The sequence below is a fragment of the Mauremys reevesii genome, linkage group 5 (assembly GCF_016161935.1).
Source record: "Mauremys reevesii isolate NIE-2019 linkage group 5, ASM1616193v1, whole genome shotgun sequence".
Lineage (NCBI taxonomy): Eukaryota > Metazoa > Chordata > Testudines > Geoemydidae > Mauremys > Mauremys reevesii.
This window is the reverse complement of record NC_052627.1, coordinates 16,662,244-16,681,153: the sequence shown is the minus strand read 5'-3', so window position 1 is coordinate 16,681,153 and position 18,910 is coordinate 16,662,244. Positions and strand designations below refer to the sequence as shown.

The following is an 18,910-nucleotide window of genomic DNA, read 5'->3' as shown; positions in this document are numbered from 1 at the left end:
CATGCTTAATTTTAGACACATCTGTATGTCACACTGAATTCAGTGAAACTTAAGCACATGTTCAAGATCTGTGCTGAACTGCTGAATCAGGGCCTAAATGATTTTACAAGGTGGAAGGCAGTGGAGAATCAAGTCCAACAGTGCTATTCTCCCCAACAGCTGTTAAGTAACATCATAACATAGGAACGGCCATACTGGGTCACACCAGTGGTTCATCTCACCCAATATCCTGTCTTCCAACACTGGCCAGTACCAGATGCTTCAAAATTTGGCATCATATTAGCTATCCGCCAGTCATCTGATACAGAGGCTGGTTTAAGCGATAGGTTACGTACCACAGTTGGTAGTTCTGCAATTTCATATTTGAGTTCCTGCAGAACTCTTGGGTGAATACCATCTGTTCCTTGTGACTTATTACTGTTTAATTTATCAATTTGTTCCAAAACCTCCTTTACTGACACCTCAATCTGGGACAGTTCCTCAGCTTTGTCACCTAAAAAGAATGGCTCAGGTGTGGGACTCTTTTTCACATCCTTGGCAGAGAATACCAATGCAAAGACTTCATTTAGCTTTTTCGCGACTTCCTTGTCTTCCTTCATCGCTCCTTTGGCACTTTGATCGTCCAGTGGTCCCACTGAATTTTTGGCAGGCTTTCTGCTTTGGCAGGCTAAAAAAAATAATAATTCCTGTTAGTTTTTGAGTCTTCTGCTAGTTGCTCTTCAAATTATTTTTGGCCTACCTAATTATACTTTTACACTTGCCAGAGTTTATGTTCCTTTCTGTTTTCCTCAGTAACCTCTTTTCCGCAGTTGCCATTAAACTTATTTTGATCTTATCGTATCTTGCTTGGTGACATTTCAGCCAATAATTAATTGTTAAAGAAAGGGATAGTTAAAAAAGAAATGTTATCAACAGTTTCTTTAGTACATATGCAGCTTCAGAAAATAGTACTCATGCCAACTTTCTATAGCAGTAATAATACCGGGAACTCATTGCTGCGTTAGTCTGAAAATACTGCAAGCCACTGTTCCCCAGGTACTAAATATCCACCAGATTATAATGGTTCATGGACTGTGAATGTCATTCAGGGCCTGATCAGGTCTTTCTTTCTTTCTTTCTTTCTTTCTTTCTTGTAAGTTGCATGAGTGCCTAATTAGAGTACATCTATAGTCAGAAATAACAGCTGGCAGGTATAGAACTGAATTAATGTATGGTGGATTGTCTTGTGTGTAATAATAAAACATATACAGGGATTGGAAATTGAATATTACAATGTATGTTAAACAGTTGAGTTTCAGCTATAACAGATATTTGCAGCAATATGCATCTGCAAGCGTGGTAATGTTAACACTAAAACCTTGGTTGTGCAGTATATTGTTTTTTATCAGCAAAACTACAAAACAGGATTATATGATGTTCCGTCTTTGTCAGCCCTTGACACTGGGGATTATTTGAACCTCTTTATTAGCTAGAGAGTGCATAAGACAGTGCGAGATACAGAAAGGAACTCCAATTTAAAACTTTAAAAACTGTTTACAGCTGTACAGAACATGGATGTTCAATAATCCCCTCTCCAAAGTAAATGTATAAATCAGCTATCGGTGTTTTTAAAAAACTATAAACCGAACTCCAGTTGTATGCTCCAGCTTGTCACCAGAGATTTACGAGGTGAGTGTAATATTATAACAGTTACAGCGGTGAAATACATCCAGTGCAGGGAGCTAGTATAGAGCACAAGAATGTTAATGCCAGTAGAATGTTAATGCCCCGTAGACCAGGCTCTGACTGGTGTTGCTTTTGTTGGCTACAGTGAGAGAGGAAATCAGTGATGTCAGTTTCTAAATACTGCAACACATTTGGGGTCTGGTACTTAACCTGAAACAGATACATCAGCACTCACTGTTGTCCTATCATCAGTCAGGAGCTTGATCTGCACCACAGAGTTAGGTCGATATAAGGCAGCTTATGTCAACCTAACTATGTCAGTGTCTACACAACAGCCTTGCTCCCACCGATGTAAGTGCCCTACTACACCGACGTAATAACTCCACCAGCCTCCCAGTTTGGGCTGTCCCCCTCCCCCCGCCCGGGGTCCCCACAGGGAGCCCTGCTGCCCACCAGGTCCCAGGTCCCCACTGAGAGCACAGCAGCTGACTGGACTCCCAGTGTGGATCTCCCTGCCAGAGGCAAGAAGTTCCCCAGCCATTGTATTCCAAGTCTTTCCCCCAAGGAAAGACCTAAACAACTCAGACCCTCTTGAAAAGAGCTAGATTTTGGAAGTGGCTAACATGGATTTGACCTTCCCAATTGTGATACCTGATAGAAAGTGAAACTAAGGCCAAGTGCTGTTTGATTGATGTGGACAATGTTCAAAAAAATTAAAATGTAGGGGATCCAGGTTCTCAGCTGCTGAAAATCAGCATTGCACCAGTGATCCCAGCAGACCTATGGAAGAGCTATAGAGAGAGACCATTTTTTTCAGGTTTTGGAACTCAGGCTTAACAGAAAGGCTAGTAGATGAAGAACTGCAATAACATTGTGAGAATAGGATTTATATAAGAGAAATCTAGAAAGCTGATTTAAAAGAGTAATATTCCAAAATATTTTCTTTTATTTTTACTGACATTTCTCATGGTTACATGATCTTTGAGGAATTGGCTTGGAGAGTTCACATGGGTAATGGGTATCAGCAGCTGTGTTTTAATCCACAGATCCTAGCGTAGAGTACCCCAGGTGTGATCCTCCCAGGTTCCAAATACCTCCTACAAAATGCCCAGCGTCCTCAGCTCCCACTGAACTGGGCAAGAAGGTTGAATTTGGACTCGGGAGTTTACGGGTCCTATCTTGCTCCCACTGAAATCAGTTGGGGTTTGGACATTGACATCAGCAGGAGGAGGGTCAGGACCTAAAGGAGCCAGGCTGGTAGAAAACAGCTGACATATTGTATGGCATAGTAATAATTTTTAAAAAAAACCAACAAAATCTGTTGTGGAAAACAACAGTAACAAAGAATTCAATAAGTGAAGCTGCTTGAAGAATGAAATTGTTCACATAAGGTATAAGCTGCATGCTGAATCATTCCGTAATGAACAGGGAACATTTTCGGAGGCTGACTGATAGTAGCTCAATGTATTAAAGCAGCAAAATCAGATGCACAAAGGACAATGTACAGTTGTGTGACAGAGTGCTTGAGAATATACAGTTCAGCACTGGAAGAGGGATGGATAACATAATCCATTCCATCTCCAGCTTCCATGATTCTCCAGATTTATGCCCACGTCCCCACCCCTCCTTTTGAATTACTGGAGAATATTGCAAGTGAAGCGAAACATAGAGAAGAAAAAATATTCAGAGATGGTGGGTAGGGAGTATTTCTTAAGACAATATGACTAGGCAGGAGAGTCCAGCTATGTAAATAGTAAGAGAATGATTTAAAGCCCTATTCAGAGTTGAGTGTAATTGCTGCATTCAACTTTCTGCGGTGCTAAAAAGGAGTGTGGGTCTGTCAGCACAACTCTACTTGTAGAATGGTAGTGTTATAAAGGGATAACAGACTAAAAAAAATTATTAGAACCCTTGTAACAACATTAAACAGCCAGCTGTGGGTGCAGGGTTTTGTATAAAGAGATTCTTGTTTGTTTTTACTATTGAAACCACATTGTAGATACCTTTTAAAACATTTATGAAACACCCAATAAAGAAAAGCAACACAGAAAACGTAAGATATTTGGTATTCACAAGTTAAATAATTATTGATTTCAGGATAGTGTTCCTTTCTTTCATTTCCATTCAGTAAAGTCCTTCACAGGGGAAGATGTTAAATGAAAAAGTCTCTTGCAGGTACTAAAAGCATTTCTTGGCGGGGGGAAAAAAGTCCATCTACTCTTGGATTTCAGCTTAGTAGTTTTTGTTGTGAGGTTTATGACAAAGGCAAGCACACGGGGATATGAGAAAAGATAGGAAAGAGGAAACATCTGTCTCCTTGGTGCTTGCTTGATTTGTGTGCAGCAGGCAAGATACAGGGCACCGCCCGGTGAGTTACAGTCAGGTGTGCTTTAACCTCAGGACCCTGCTGGTTTCCTGGTCTGGAAGGCCATCTGGCTGGCAGGCTGAGGCCATTCCCACTAACCCTCCTTCACGCTGGGGAGAGCTGAGTACTCTGCCTTAGCTGTCCTCAATCTCACATCTCCGGTGGCAATGAGCTGACGTCCACATTGGTCTATTTGTGGCCTGGATAAATCAAGGGATTCCCCCAAAGTCCAGAGGGTAAGGTACTGTCTCTTGAATGAGATTATGAGATTCCCCAAATCTGAGGATTTCAGAGTCCCCCAAAGACACTGACCATGTGTCTTTCTCAAAGACATCCAGACAAGGTGTTTTGTCAACCATACCATCTTCTCAGTTTGACCAATCAAAAACATTTTCAGGTGTCTCAAAGTTAGACATTTCTTTCTCTTTCAAGAAATTCTTAGTGTCCTTCCCTCCCTCCCCACCATGTATTTAGTATGATACATATGTACATAAATCAAGAGTGCCTAGAGTTAATGTACAGTGTTTTGGGAAGATAGGGCCTAATGCACCAATGATGTATGTGGGCACAACTCAACTGAAGGAAATGGAGTTGCACTCTGTTCCTCCACTGTGAATTTGGCTTAAGAAGTCTTATATAAATGCAAAATATGATTGTTATGAGTCTTTGGGATCAAAGAACATTTGTCCACCACACATACACACAAAAGCGATTTATCCTTTATCGTTAGAGTCAACAGATTAGTTGAGTTCCAGGCTTCTAACACAGTGCACTCCACAAGACATTCCTCCCTGGTATATTGATTGCATTGTTCCAGTGTAGCAGCTGTTCTGTAGGTCACACAGGAAAAGGAACATGGACATTTCAACAATAGACATTCTTTTGCCTTTTTTGCATTGGTACCTTGTGCCCTATTGCAGGGCCGCCCGGGGAGGGGGGCGGGGGGGCAAGTGGAGCAATTCGCCTCGGGCCCCACAGGGGCCCCCACAAGAGTTTTCAGGGCCCCTTGAGTGGGGTTCTTCACTCGCTCTAGGCCCCTGGAGCTTCTTCCGCTCCGGGTCTTCGACGGCGGGGGGTCCTTCCATGCCAGGATCCACCGCCGAAGTGCTGGGTCTTCAGCAGCAATTCAGCGGCGGGAAGACCCCAGGCCCCCTGAATCCTCTGGGCGGCCCTGCCCTATTGTGCACTTTGACACGTTCATCCGTTCCCTTTGAAAGCAATGTGTGCCAAGGACATGTACCCTTATTGCCCAGTCAGCTAAGAAGAAACATTATTTTAAGATATTCAAATATAGCAAATTATTGTGAAGTGACATAAAATGATCATTACTGCTGTCTGCATGAAACTGTTCCTGGATCTCTCTCTCTCTCTCCCCCACTCCCTTTTAAAAAAAATGTTCAGCATATTCTGCTCCTGTAGTTCCTACAGGAATTACAATTCACCCACAAAACAGTTCTCGTTCTTTTTTTAAAATGTTGAATCCAGTGCATCCAAGTGACTCCCATCTCCTGTTGGAAAATCGTGGAGTGCTTGCATAACTCACTTTTTAATTACTGTAGCCCTAAGACACTCATTTAGTTCAGTTTTATACTGACTACATGTTGGTATTGTTAAGGTTTATGACCCAATGATTTACAAGGCATGATACATCTCAATTCAAATTGGTTGTATTGATTGTTTAATTGAGTACGGGGACATGAGTGAAACATTAAGCCACCACATGGGCTGGCAGCGGTAACATGGCTGTGATGATAATTCATCTATGTTATTAGGTTCATCGTGCAAGCAGGCTTTACTACTGGATGCCAAAAATAACTTACGTTTGATACACTTTAACCAAAGTTCAAATTGGTCAGAACAATAATTTAATATTCTGATGTCTTATTTTAATTATCTAATAAATATCACCACCCTGTTACATGAGGGAGCGTGTCTGCTGATTTAGAGCAGGAGCTTGGGAGCTGCAACCAAGACTCCTGGGTTCTTTTCACTGAACCAACTCACACTCACTGTGTAACATTGGGTAAATAATTTAAGACCTGATTTTCAGAGCTGGTGAGCACCTGCAACTCCCCATTTGACTCCATTTGGAGTTACAGGAGCTCGGCATCTCTGAAAATCAGATTCTTACCTTCTGTATTTACCCATCTATAGGACATTGTACTTTTTATGATTTATTAATATTTAATATTGGCAGCACAGGGCTGTTTTGATAGTTAATATTTATAGGGTGTTTTGAGTCCTCTGATGAAAGGTGTCGTGCAAATAGTCAATCTAATCCCCAGTGCCCCACCTAAATATTTAGCTGAGAGCTGGGATCTGCACATGAGAACATGGGAGGAACCTTCCTCCAAAGACAGTTTTGTCTTTAATCTACTGGCCCTGGCCCATTTGGGGCACTGAGGGGCAACCCATCAGCTAGAAAAATTTCATTGCTACCACATGTTAGACAGGTATCTGGTAGTCACCACTAGGATGGATGGAGATGCTGGAAGTAGTGTAGTTTTTCTATATCATGTAATGTTTAAACATTATCAGGCACCCAATCCAAAAAAATCATAAAATCACAAAAAGAGCCATAACTCATAGAAACGTAGTTTAATTTTGACCAAAATTGGTAGAAAACTTCTAAATACAATTGATAATCATAGAATATCAGGGTTTGAAGGGACCTCAGGAGGTCATCTAGTCCAACCCCCTGCTCAATGCAGGACCAATCCCCAACTAAATCATCCCAGCCAGGGCTTTGTCAAGCCTGACCTTAAAAACCTCTAAGGAGGGAGATTCCACCACCTCCCTAGGTAACCCATTCCAGTGCTTCACCACCCTCCTAGTGAAATAGTATTTCCTAATATCCAACCTAGACCTCCCCCACTGCAACTTGAGACCATTGCTCCTTATTATATATGTAAGATTTGTAACCAGTATATATACACAAATCTGGGGCTAATATATATATATGCACTATCTGGTTGTCCAAGGACATAAGTATAACCATGTACTCTTACGTAACCTCTGCCTATAACTATGAGCTGCTGAATGTCTAATGCAACACCCTTCTGAGCTATATTCGTTACTAAAATAGTGACAGTAATTTGCAGATAGTTGAAACATTTCTACCGCTCCCCCCTCAGAATCTATCTGATGTGTTCAATACTCTGTTGCTACAGTTGTCACTGTCACAGTTGCATGCATTGGAGCACACCAAACTTCTTGCATTTGGACATTTCCTCTGCAGGCACTCTCACCATACTTGATTGATTCTTCATTTATATAATTGTCACCATCAACAGAAGTGTATTGACATTTTAGTCATAAGAACATAAGAATGGCCATGCTGAGTCAGACCAATGGTCCATCCAGCCCAGTATCCTGTCTTCTGACAGTGGCCAGTGCCAGATGCTACAGAGGGAATGAACAGAATAGGGCAATTTCAAGTGATCAACCCCCTGTCTTCAAGTCCCAGCTTCTGGCAGTCAGAGGTTTAAGGGACACCCAGAGAATGAATTGCATCCATGACCACCTTGGCTAATAGCTATCGATGGACATCCATGAATTTATCCAATTCTTTATTTTAACCCAGTTATACTTCTGGCCTTCATGACGCCCTCTGGCAATGAGTTCCACAGGTTGATTGTGTGTTGTGTGAAGAAATACTTCCTTAAGCTTGTTTTACACCTGCTGCCTATTCATTTCATTGGGTGACCCCTGGTTCTTGTGTTATCTGATGGGGTACAAAACACTTCTCTAGTCACTTTTTCCACACAATTCATGATTTTACAGACCTCTGTCATATCCCGCCTTCATTATCTCTTTTGTGAGCCGAACAGTCCGAGTCTTTTTAATCTTTCCTCATATGGAAGCTGTTCCATACCCCTAGTCATTTTTGTTATCTTTCTCTGTATCTTTTCCATCTCTAATGTATCTTTGTGAGATGGAGCAACCAGAATCTCATGCAGTATTTGAGGTGTGGGTGTAGCCCAAGATAGTCCAAGGATAAATGATCATCAGCTGATCAAGGAGCTCCCCAAAAGTTTTGTACTTGGCAGTATCAGTACACACCATCTGCAGAAGCACCATGAGGGCAATAATAGCTAATGTTGGCTCCTCAGATGCTGATAGCTCAACTATTGACAGATTTTTCTCCAGCCAAGACAGTGTGTTGCTCTTTTGGTTCTGTCTTAGAGATCTATCCAAGTTGAAGTGGGACAAGTGCCAGTTTATACTTCATCAGACCCTGGATATCAGCATCTCTGGACTAGCCAATAATTGTCTGCCTGCTGAATATGTGATGATCAATAGTTATTGCTTGTGCTGTGTGCATCTTTTGTTTGATTGTTCTGTTGAGATTTCCAAATGATTTGAGATTATGCCCTTTTATGGGATCAAAGAGGTCTACCTCACTCCTTTGCAGTCTACTGCTTACAAACTGCTTTGCTTGTTGTGTGCCATTCTCTCTCATAATGCACAAACTTCCTGCAGTTTCAGGTGGGTCCACAGTAGACGTTACAGTGTTCACAAGTGACTGTTTGTTTTCTGAGCTTGTCCCAGGTTCAGTGCTAACAGGATTTGTCATACTTTACATCTCAACTTTTGGACAGCACTTTCCTCTGCTGCCATATTCTTTGTGGTAGCTTCTTTGTGGAGATCTGTTGCTGAATGCTGCATTCCGCACATTTGTTTTGTTAGCTGTTACAGCTGCCTTAAAATATGCAGTCAGATACTTGGTCAGAGCTTTATCTTTTATACAAAGATGATGGCACTTCCCATAGTCCTTGTTGAGAGACTGTTTGATAGTCATGTCATACCATACCATACGCCATGGAAGGGTCTGGCAGTCTAGTACACTGCTCCCTATCAATGAGGGCATGATACATATCAGGCTTCTGCTCCTCTGGAAGTCTGGCTTTTGCTATGTTTGTACAACCCCATCTAGCATAATTCACATGGCTGCACTGGAAGTCAAGTGGAATCATCTCTGCAAAATATCCCATATCAAGCTCCATGGACTTCTAATTGTCTCTCTTTACTGCTACATAATCCATCAGTAGTTGGGTGGGAGAAATCCATTACGTAGTTTTCCCAGAACAGAAATATATCTGAACAATTCTTTTCTTAGATAACACAAGTGTCCATGGGCTGGTGAAATGATTGGGTGCTGCCATGAAGTCTGCCCGAGCATTCTGTGCTTCCACTCTGGTTTCTCTGTGTGCACATCTTCAAATACTTCAGTGCATGTTCAAGCTTTCTGCAAGCTGCATCTTTACTCATCTTTTGGGAGCACATCATTGTTTATGGAATCGCCTCGTACCATCTATTTCAAGCGAGCCATTGCCTCATTCCTAAGCTTGTGGGTTCTAATGCCATGCTTATATGCTTTCCCTTTTAGAGCACGGCTGATGAATGAAATGCCATAGATACTGTCTTCAAACCCATTTTCCTGCATCACGCTGCCTATATATCCATGACATTCATTACACGATGCATGCCTCCTATCTCAGGGTGGTCATTGTCAAATTTGTGTTGAATCAACTGGGCTTTGCAGTAAATTATTTCATCATGCACGACATAGGTTCAGTATTGGCCCAGAGAGTGGAATGTATCCTGAAAACATTTCATCATGGTGTACACCAGGGGTCGGCAACCTTTCAGAAGTGGTGTGCCAAGTCTTCATTTATTCACTCTAATTTAAGGTTTCGCATGTCAGTAATACATTTTAACGTTTTTAGAAAGTCTCTTTCTATAAGGCTATAATATATAACTAAACTATTGTTGTATGTAAAGTAAATAAGATTTTTAAAATGTTTAAGAAGCTTCATTTAAAATTAAATTAAAATGCAGAACCCCCCCCCCCAGACTGGTGGCCAGGACCTGGGCAGTGGGAGTGCCACTGAAAAGCAGCTCGCGTGCTGCCTTCGGCACGCATGCCATAGGTTGCCTTCCCCCAGTGTACAATATATTAAACATCAGTTGCCGGTGCAGATATCATTGGACTGTAGCCAATATTCATAAAATATAAACTAGACAGAAAAACATTTCTCAAGTCAGTCCATTCTACAAATGACAAATATTTTGATGCATTACAGGGTACAAACACACTCATACAGTCATGTTACTAAAGAACGTTTGCTTTAACCGAAGGCCAAAAAGTACAGGAAAATGCATAAAATATATCACCTGCGGCTAAATATTTCCCAAACGTCCCAAAACAGTACTATTCTGAGTACATAGTGGCATTAGCAATTGTATTTAGAAGCGTTCTGCCATTTTTGGTCAAAATTAGAGTATGTTTCTTTGAGTTATGTTTCTTTTTATGATTTTTTTCAGATTGGATACCTGATAATGTTTAAATATTACATGATATATGTACCTATCATATCACAGCAATGACATTTTTCTAGCTGTTGGGTTACCCTGACTCATTAATAAGACCCCTTTTTAAATCTGGCTACTACATCCTGGAAGTTACTACAGTCTGCCTGGCCCTAGAACCTCAGAAGGGTGAAGGACAACTAAAACTGAAGGATACGAGGCCATAATAAATAATAGGTCAGATCCCTTCATCCACCACAAAGCTCATTGCTCAGCTACTACAGAACCGGGCACCTTGCCATGATCCCCAAATCCCACCAATCCTAGCACAGTGGAACAGAACTAGTCCCTCTCCCAGGGGAACCTCCATGCTGGTCAAGGCGAGGCAGGATTTGTAAACTATACACCCAGTACTGCAAACCTGCAAGTTAAAGTGCTTGCTTAAGTATGGGTTTGAAGGATTCCATCATGCTTAAAAAAAGCACACGGTAACGCATGTATTCAAAATATAGCTTTTAATTGAGTGTGTTTACATAAGTGATCTATTTACTCTTAGGTCATTTCCTTTTAACTCCTTGCTTCCCTTGCAACTATAAGAATTATCTAAATGATTGAGCCTCTTTTTTGTATGTTTTCCTTTTGTGATTTAAAATTATAACGTCAAAATGGCTTATATTTTCCTGTAAAAATAAAAAATACTTTTCAGCCATTTCAGTAGTATTTTCAACTTGCCTAAATAGGAAAAAAGTAATAGATTATTGTGGTACCTGTTAACATAACGAAGTGCTAGCCGTGGGCCTGGATATCCTGGTAGCAAAATAAAGGGGGAGAAGTTGTTTGCTAACCAGGTGGAAAAAAGAAAGAAGGGAAAACTGTTTTCGGAAAACTAGCCTTTCAGGTGTGGTCCTGATTGCAGGCACACCGATCAGGTGACCCTCAGTGGCCTAATCCCTCAACTGATAGTTCTGCATCCTTATCAGGGGACAATGCCATTGTCCGTCTTCCCTGTCTGAATAGGAGGGCTGACGTGTAAAGGAGAGAAATAAAATATAGCCCCAATCCCTGCTATCCACTGTGCATGGAGCACCACTGATGTCTGAAGGGCTCTGTGTGGGTGCAGCAAACTGCAGGATTGCAGCCCAGGATTACTATCAATTTGTTAAACATCTTTGGAGGCTAAGACTATTCCACAGATGTTTTGGCCATTTCTGTGGCAATTTTAATATATCTAAATAGCGGGGAAAGTCATGATAATCTGCATGTTGCAATTACTTTTAAGAATTTGCTTCTTTCCCCTCCTCATCTGTATTATAAGGCAGCATTCAGTGGAAACAATTATGTAAATGTATTAAACTTGCAAACAAGATCAAGAAAAAGCTTTGCTAGCATTCCTATTTTATCAACAAATAGCGGTAATCTATAACATATGTATAGTAAAACACTACATGTTAAAGTGTTTAATTACAACAGGCCACTTACATTGGCTTCATACGGTACCTTTTAATGTGCCCTTAGTATGTGGGCATTATAAAGATGCACTCCTTGTCACATTCTATTACCTAAACATGAAACTTGTTCTGTACAGTGTTGGCATGGAGTACTTGCAGTTACATTAATGGCAGTACAACATTCCTGACCTTCAAAGTAATTAGCACTTTCACTGTCTTTTCCAACATCCTGATTTCAGATGTCTTATGTGAGTATCAGTCTCTTCACAAAAGATTGCTGCTTCTATATTTTTTTTCCATTTAAGAACTCTCATCCGCCACTTTTTCGATAAGAAAATGAGAATAAACATGCAGGCAAATAAATATTGGCAGTTACAACTCCAGGTGCAAGTACCTGACGATACATAATATACACCAGCTAGCATGGTGGCATGGTGATAGTCTAAGCTACTACCAGATGTGGGTTCATAGATAAAGACTGAGAATCAGCTCGTGCCTTAACTCCAGGGATAGCTTGGCTGTGTGGGCAGAGACCAAACTTTTCAAAAGTTAGGCACTAAAATCCATAACTTTCAATACCCGCGTGAGAAAATATTGGCCGGAGTTCTCAGCCCCAGAAGAAGGGGAGTACTTGAGCACTTTTAGCTAACTCAGGAGTTGGGTTGAATATTTGACCAAATCACACCAGTTATTATTTTGTTCTTGCCGTTTAGCCCACAGTAAGAATTTAAGACATTTCCATGTTTTTAATTACAAAATTAGCTCTGTTTCAACACTGTTTTGCTTTCATAATAATCTGAAGTATTTTTTAAACAAATAAGAAACCAAGCACACCTCCAGTATGATATAAAAAGTGGAAGTGGGTGGCCAACAGTAGATCAGGTTGCAAAGCTGCCACAACTCCACTTACCTGGGGATGGGTGGGGTGAGGGGTCAGAAGTCTCAGCAGCCACTTTTCTGGTGGGATCCCAGTGAGAACAGAGTTAGAAACACAAGTTGCCCTCCGCCAAAATTACTCCTCATAGTATGTTATGATTTTGGCTGGTGCAGGAGGATGTAGTTTACCAGATTTGCTGCACATGGTCCACATTTTGAAGTCTCTTATATGGCTAGATAGTGTGTCTTTCCTTATAACTAAGGAGTTATTTTGTATTTAGAAGTGTTAAAGCTCATGAATGCCAGGTTTTTTTAGTGCTAAGCAAAGTGTTCACAAGGTCTCATTGACTCTGTGCAGGAAGACCTAGAGTAGCATATTTTACTGATGGTCATTTTAGTCCTTAAGTAAAATGTTGGTGCACTAAAACGCATTTCTCAGACCGACCAAGAATTGTCCCTCCCTGACGACATTCAAATCTGCACGCTAAAGGGAAAGTAATCTAAGTATTTATCCAAAATTCATATACATTCTTGTGCCAGTAAATATATCTAAAGAACTATAAGGCTATGACACAAAACAATCAAAAGCAAGAATTTCGAGGTGAAGGGTAAATTCCAACATGCTTCTCTTCACCTAAGGTTCACTGGGGCTCGCCTAAGAACTAATTTCTGCAAATGTTTTATTGTGTCTCTTTTTCACATACCACATTGCACTTTGGTGTGAACTTCCTTGCTTTTATTGTTTCTTTAGGGGTAGCTTTGTTATGGGAATTTGCATAGAGCTTTTGAGCTTTATGCTCAAGAAATGCGTTACTACAGCACTCATTTTGTTATAGTTAATTTTTTTTTAAATTGTGGCGCAAGATGTGAAAATGTACGGTGCCTTTTATCTTCTACCTTCAATGGAATATTTTAACGCTCGCACACTTTATCTTCTCTCCATCTTCTCTGCATTTATAATCAACATTGTGGCAGCAAGGAAACTCCGCAGTTAATCCAACCTTGCATTCACTTTGTTATATTTATCACAAGAAAAATAGGACATAGACTCATTAGAAAAGCATTATGAAAAAAAGACTCCCTTGGTCTGTGCTGCACTGTATATTTATTCTTCCAGTTCATCTGGAGAACACTGCCTCCATACATACCACTCAAAGTCTGACATCTGTTTATGCTTGCTTGAATGGTGCCAAATAATACTACCGGTAAGTTACTGTACGTAGTACCCAGGTACCCTTTTGTTAGAAGTATTTTAATAAAAAAAAGTTATAAAATAAATTAATTAAACATGGAGTTTTGGACTGATTTTCCTGAGGACCCAGTGCATACTGTTAAAAAAGAAAAAAAAAAGAAAGAAACAGTAATAGTGCCAACAAATCATTTTAAAAAAAGGATCAAAACACTGGTATATCTGTTTACTCAAAAACTAGCTCATTTTACCAGTGATTTACTTTTAAATGTCTCCTTTAAATGAATTCAAACGCATCATTTATTAGTAGTATTGTAGGAATTTAGAGAGCTCTAAAATGTGCTGAGTGATACAGACAGTTAAGAAGACAAGGTCCCTGATTTCTTCCAGCCCCCCCCAAAAAGCTTTAAAGCATCTATTAACTAAAATGATTTTTGAAAGGCCTAAGGGATTTGAGAGCACAAGTCAATGAAACTCAGTGAAATTTGTGCTCCTAATTACTTTGACACTTTTGAAAATCTCCCTCTGAGTGTGCAAATGTCCTTTTATACAAGATCATTATAAAAATAAAGTTGTGGTTAATCTGTAAGAGAGATGGGGTAGAGTTTGCTCAGCACTCTAAAATGAAAATGGTATCCAATCTGGCTGGTTTATGGCAAAAGAGACGCTCTATGGCAAACGCATAAGTATTGGTGCCTGCTGGAAAGCCACACATTGCATTGACTTCTGATTAGGGCAACAAAAATGATTAGGGGGCTGGAGCACATGATTTATGAAGAGAGGCTGAGGGAACTGAGATTATTTAGTCTGCAGAAGAGAAGAATGAGGGGGGATTTGATAGCTGCTTTCAACTACCTGAAAGGGGGTTCTAAAGAGGATGGATCTAAACTGTTCTCAGTGGTGGCAGATGACAGAACAAGGAGTAATGGTCTCAAGTTGCAGTGGGGGAGGTTTAGGTTGGATATTAGGAAAAACTTTTTCACTAGGAGGGTGGTGAAGCACTGGAATGGGTTACCTAGGGAGGTGGTGGAATCTCCTTCCTTAGAGGTTTTTAAGATCAGGCTTGACAAAGCCCTGGCTGGGATGATTTAGTTGGGGATTGGTCTTGCTTTGAGCAGAGGGTTGGACTAGATGACTTCCTGAGGTCTCTTCCAACCATAATCTTCTATGATTCTATGATTGAGGAACCAGACCATGATTTTATAGTACACAGCCATACCCAACAGTATCAGGAGGTCGGTGGGGAGGAATCTTTCACTAGTGGAGGACCTAGAGATGAAGTATTCAACCAATGCTGTGACTTAGGCCATGTCTACACGTACAGTGCTGCAGCTGTACCAATGCAGCTATGCCCCTGCAGCACATCTGGTGAAGACGCTCTGTGCCGATGGGTATAGCAGAAGCTATGTTGATGGCTGACATAGCACTGTGCACACGAGTGCTTACATCGGTGCAACTTACCTCACTCGGGGGATGGTTTATTCACCCCCCTGAGCTACATAAGTTATGCCGAAATAGGCTGTAATATGGGCATAGCCTAACTAGCAGATGTTAATAACACCGTATTCATTTTCAGAGAATACTAGGACTGTCCATAACAGAATTCTGAACTAAGCTTCAGTATAACTTTCACTTTTCCATCCTGGAAAAGGAAGGTGTTGCTTCTTTGCAAGTGAGACATCTTTAAAGGGAGCTCCTTCTGGGAAGAGTACAACACAGCTGACGAGTGGCCATCAATACGCTCTCTGGCCAGAGCCTTAAGTAAAAATTATTTTCTATCTCAAGCTTGTGGAAATAACTAGTCTCTTCTCAGTGATCACCTCCCAGCAGGATGAATGACTTTTGGACCAAATTCATTCCTGATTTAAACCCCCCTAAAGTCAGTAGAGCTACACCAAGAATGATTTGGCCCATTGTGTTTAAGTATGATATTCTCAGATCCATATAAACCAGACAGTATGGGGAACAGTTTCAGTTTGGTACAAAAGCCTGTATGTAGATGTGCAGCTCTGGTTATTTTTAATAAAATTACTGGACCTGCATCAGCCACACAACATCAATGCTTTACTAGCAGTCATGTTTATTTGGAGCAAGTTTAATGGGAAATATGTTGTCCGTTACAGGGAAAATCTCCAACTTTGAACATCATCTAATTTTATTGTGTTTAAAACAGAACAACAGAGTTGAGTTTGTTTTTGTGTCCAGCAATTATTCAGAACTTGATGTGTTAAATCTTCCTTAGCAATGACCTCTGGAGGATCCAAAACATGGCACTTATCTTCTCATTGCTCTTAATAAGGAAATTATATAATAAATCTGTACACCAAATGTGATGGAGTGCTCTGGATGATTTCCATCTTAAGTTTTAACATATTTGTTTATGCATGTTATTTCCAAAATCATACCCATTTAAGTAATTGTTTGTATGTGACACATTAGCACTGGTATTCAAGGATCCTTACTTTGTATTTATTACTTCACTCACCAATTAAAATTATTGTCTCTTTGTTTTTTCCTTCAGGGCCGATGTGTTAACTTTACCCGCGTTTAGACTCAGTAAAGGAGGCTAAGAGGATACGAGGACGAAAAACTTCCACTCTGCCATTCTTTAAGCAACCAATGACAACTGAGCATGTTCCCGAATTTCTTCGATCAGCTTGAGCCTCTTAGCTCAGAAGCGTTTTCCGTTCCACTCTTCCCCAAGCCAGTGTTATTGCACCAAGTTCTTGTGTTCTACTACATTACAACCGTACTCCATGATTTGCAACGGTGACAAAAAGAGAAGCGTTGACCTGCATGCTTAGGCTTTGATAGAAAATCCAGTACGCATGTGCAGGGGGAGGAAAAAAAAACAACCAAAGATCATTTTGCTTTGTTTTGATTTTAAAAGGACTGCAAATTCTCAGGACGCAGTAGAGATGCAAAGTCTCTCAGATGCAAAGTTGGCACTTGTTATTTAAATAGGGACTATTAGCCATAGGCGGAGGGTAAAAAATCCCACTAGGCTAAGCAAATACAAAAGTTCATTGTCTTACAGCTATGTCAGGTCACAAAATCCTTCTGAGTCCCCCATCACATTGTGCCTTACGGGAACCTTCTGACTGGAAATCTTGTCATTCTAGCGCTGAAAAGTGCACACGCATGACAAAATGTAGACAGGGTGCCTCAAGGTATTGGTAGCAGGCAAGACTTTGCCCTTTAGTTTTTGAAGACACCTTTCTTTCATTATGCACCCAGGACAGGAAGAAAATTAATAGAGCGTTATTCTACAGGAAGACAGCCTGTAACCAGAGATCTTGAGCAGAGTTTGAGGGACTGATGCGTCAAGACCTTGACACCGAGGCTGGTGGTTTTTTCCCCTTTCCTGCATTCAGAGTTCAGTAGCGCATAAAACATCATCATCTATAAACATACCTAGCAGTTCTAGGCTTATGTATATATATATTTTTTTTAGATTTAAAAAAAAGCAGTAGCCACAAAGCTGGTATCTCAGGGGTTTTTTCCCCCCCAGATCTCCAAGGGCTCTTCAGCGTCACAAGCCAGCAACTCTCTTTGCATGAGAATTTCAAAGTTTAATTAATATAATTAAAAGCAACAGCAAGCAGCAGCCTGTGAAGATTTTGCTCATCTTTTTTATGCCTTTTGACATTGAATGACCTATTACTGTATGCGCATTACTCGGTTTTCGAGGGGGCACTGTGCATTGGCTACGATTCAGCAGTGGAAAAAGACCTCCTTTCATCAATTTACAAATTAAATTTACAGGAGAACTGGCCATCACAAAACATTGACAATGTATGTATTATAATTTTTTAGAAAAACCAGCGTCGTGTCACGTCGCCAATGCCAAATTATGTTAGCGTGAGCGGAAACACTGTGGGGGAGGAAGGAGGCAGCAGCTGAAGAAAAAGGCTCAAATGATCCAGTCACTTTCGATACTGTACTTCAGATGCAAAATGGATATTCGAGTCGAAACCTGACAAAGCGCGCCTGCTTTGATGTGAACTGGTATAGACAATGACCAGTGGCTGGGTCAGTGGGATGTCTCTCTGCGAGCAGGGAGGCTTATCAAATGACACTAAAAATAAGTTCAACAACCATCACATTTGAGGGGAAAAGGCGAACATTTCACATTTGGTGGGCATGCATGTGCGCAAGATGGAAAGAGCGATGCGAAGCGTCCTGGTCTAATTATCCCCTTTGTGCTCTTCATCGAAATTGCAAGGGACACAAATAATTCTCTTGGTCGATGTCCAAATTTGCGGCACTGCCCAAAGAAGCCTTTACATATATCCACTTGCTTACATCTTTTGCTTGAGTTTATTTATGTCACTGGTAGAATCATCAGCATCAGCCATGTGTGCACAAAGATTATAAATAAAATTCTTAGATAAGTTTCTGTGATCACTTCTTTTTTTTATTCCCTCCGCGGTTAAAGCATTATTTTGCTGGCTTTACAGTCTTCTTAGCTACCAGCTTAAAACGATAGACCCACCTTCCTGTGGGATCACATGTGTTCCCAAGAAGGCATGTCACAGGCTAACTCCAATGGCTACTGTCTTATCCCACAACTATTTCAGATTTGTCAGATGCTCCCGTATGTATGATATGTAGCATTAGTAATATAAATAGAACAATAAAATGCCAAAAGAGCTTTCTGTCGACTGTAGTATTCACAGAATTCTAGCTCTGATACCAATGCCACAGTGGACTTTTTTTTTCTTTTGAAGGGGAGGAGTAATGACTTGCTGTGTTTATGTACAAAAGAGTGATTTGTTTTTTGCATAGACCAACCACAAGCAAATACTCTCTTGATTTCAAGTCATTGGTTAAATCGATGCACTTTTATCCCTTAATTCAAGACGATAATCAAACTAAATAGGTTTGCCAAAACACAGGTGCCGTCCCACACTCACCTCTAGAATGTTGAGGCAGAACAGGCAGAAGTTCTTGGGCCATTCAGGCAGAAAGTTAAAATAAACCCGTGTTTTCCATTTTTAATGAAATCCCACATCTATTTTGAGGTACATGGAAAATAATCTTTATTTACCAACA

At 40.6% G+C, this 18,910-nt stretch overlaps 1 protein-coding gene across 2 annotated transcripts in view; it reads left to right on the top strand.

Moving 5' to 3' along the window:
• ANTXR2 (ANTXR cell adhesion molecule 2) overlaps window positions 1-18,250 on the top strand; it is a 164,849-nt gene extending 146,599 nt beyond the window's left edge. For both annotated transcript variants that reach the window (XM_039541826.1, XM_039541825.1), the window contains one exon: window positions 16,377-18,250. In XM_039541826.1, coding sequence (XP_039397760.1) covers window positions 16,377-16,406 — 30 coding nt within the window. In that variant the 3' untranslated portion in view covers window positions 16,407-18,250. The remainder of the gene's footprint in view (window positions 1-16,376) is intronic.
• Window positions 18,251-18,910: the final 660 nt, after the last annotated feature.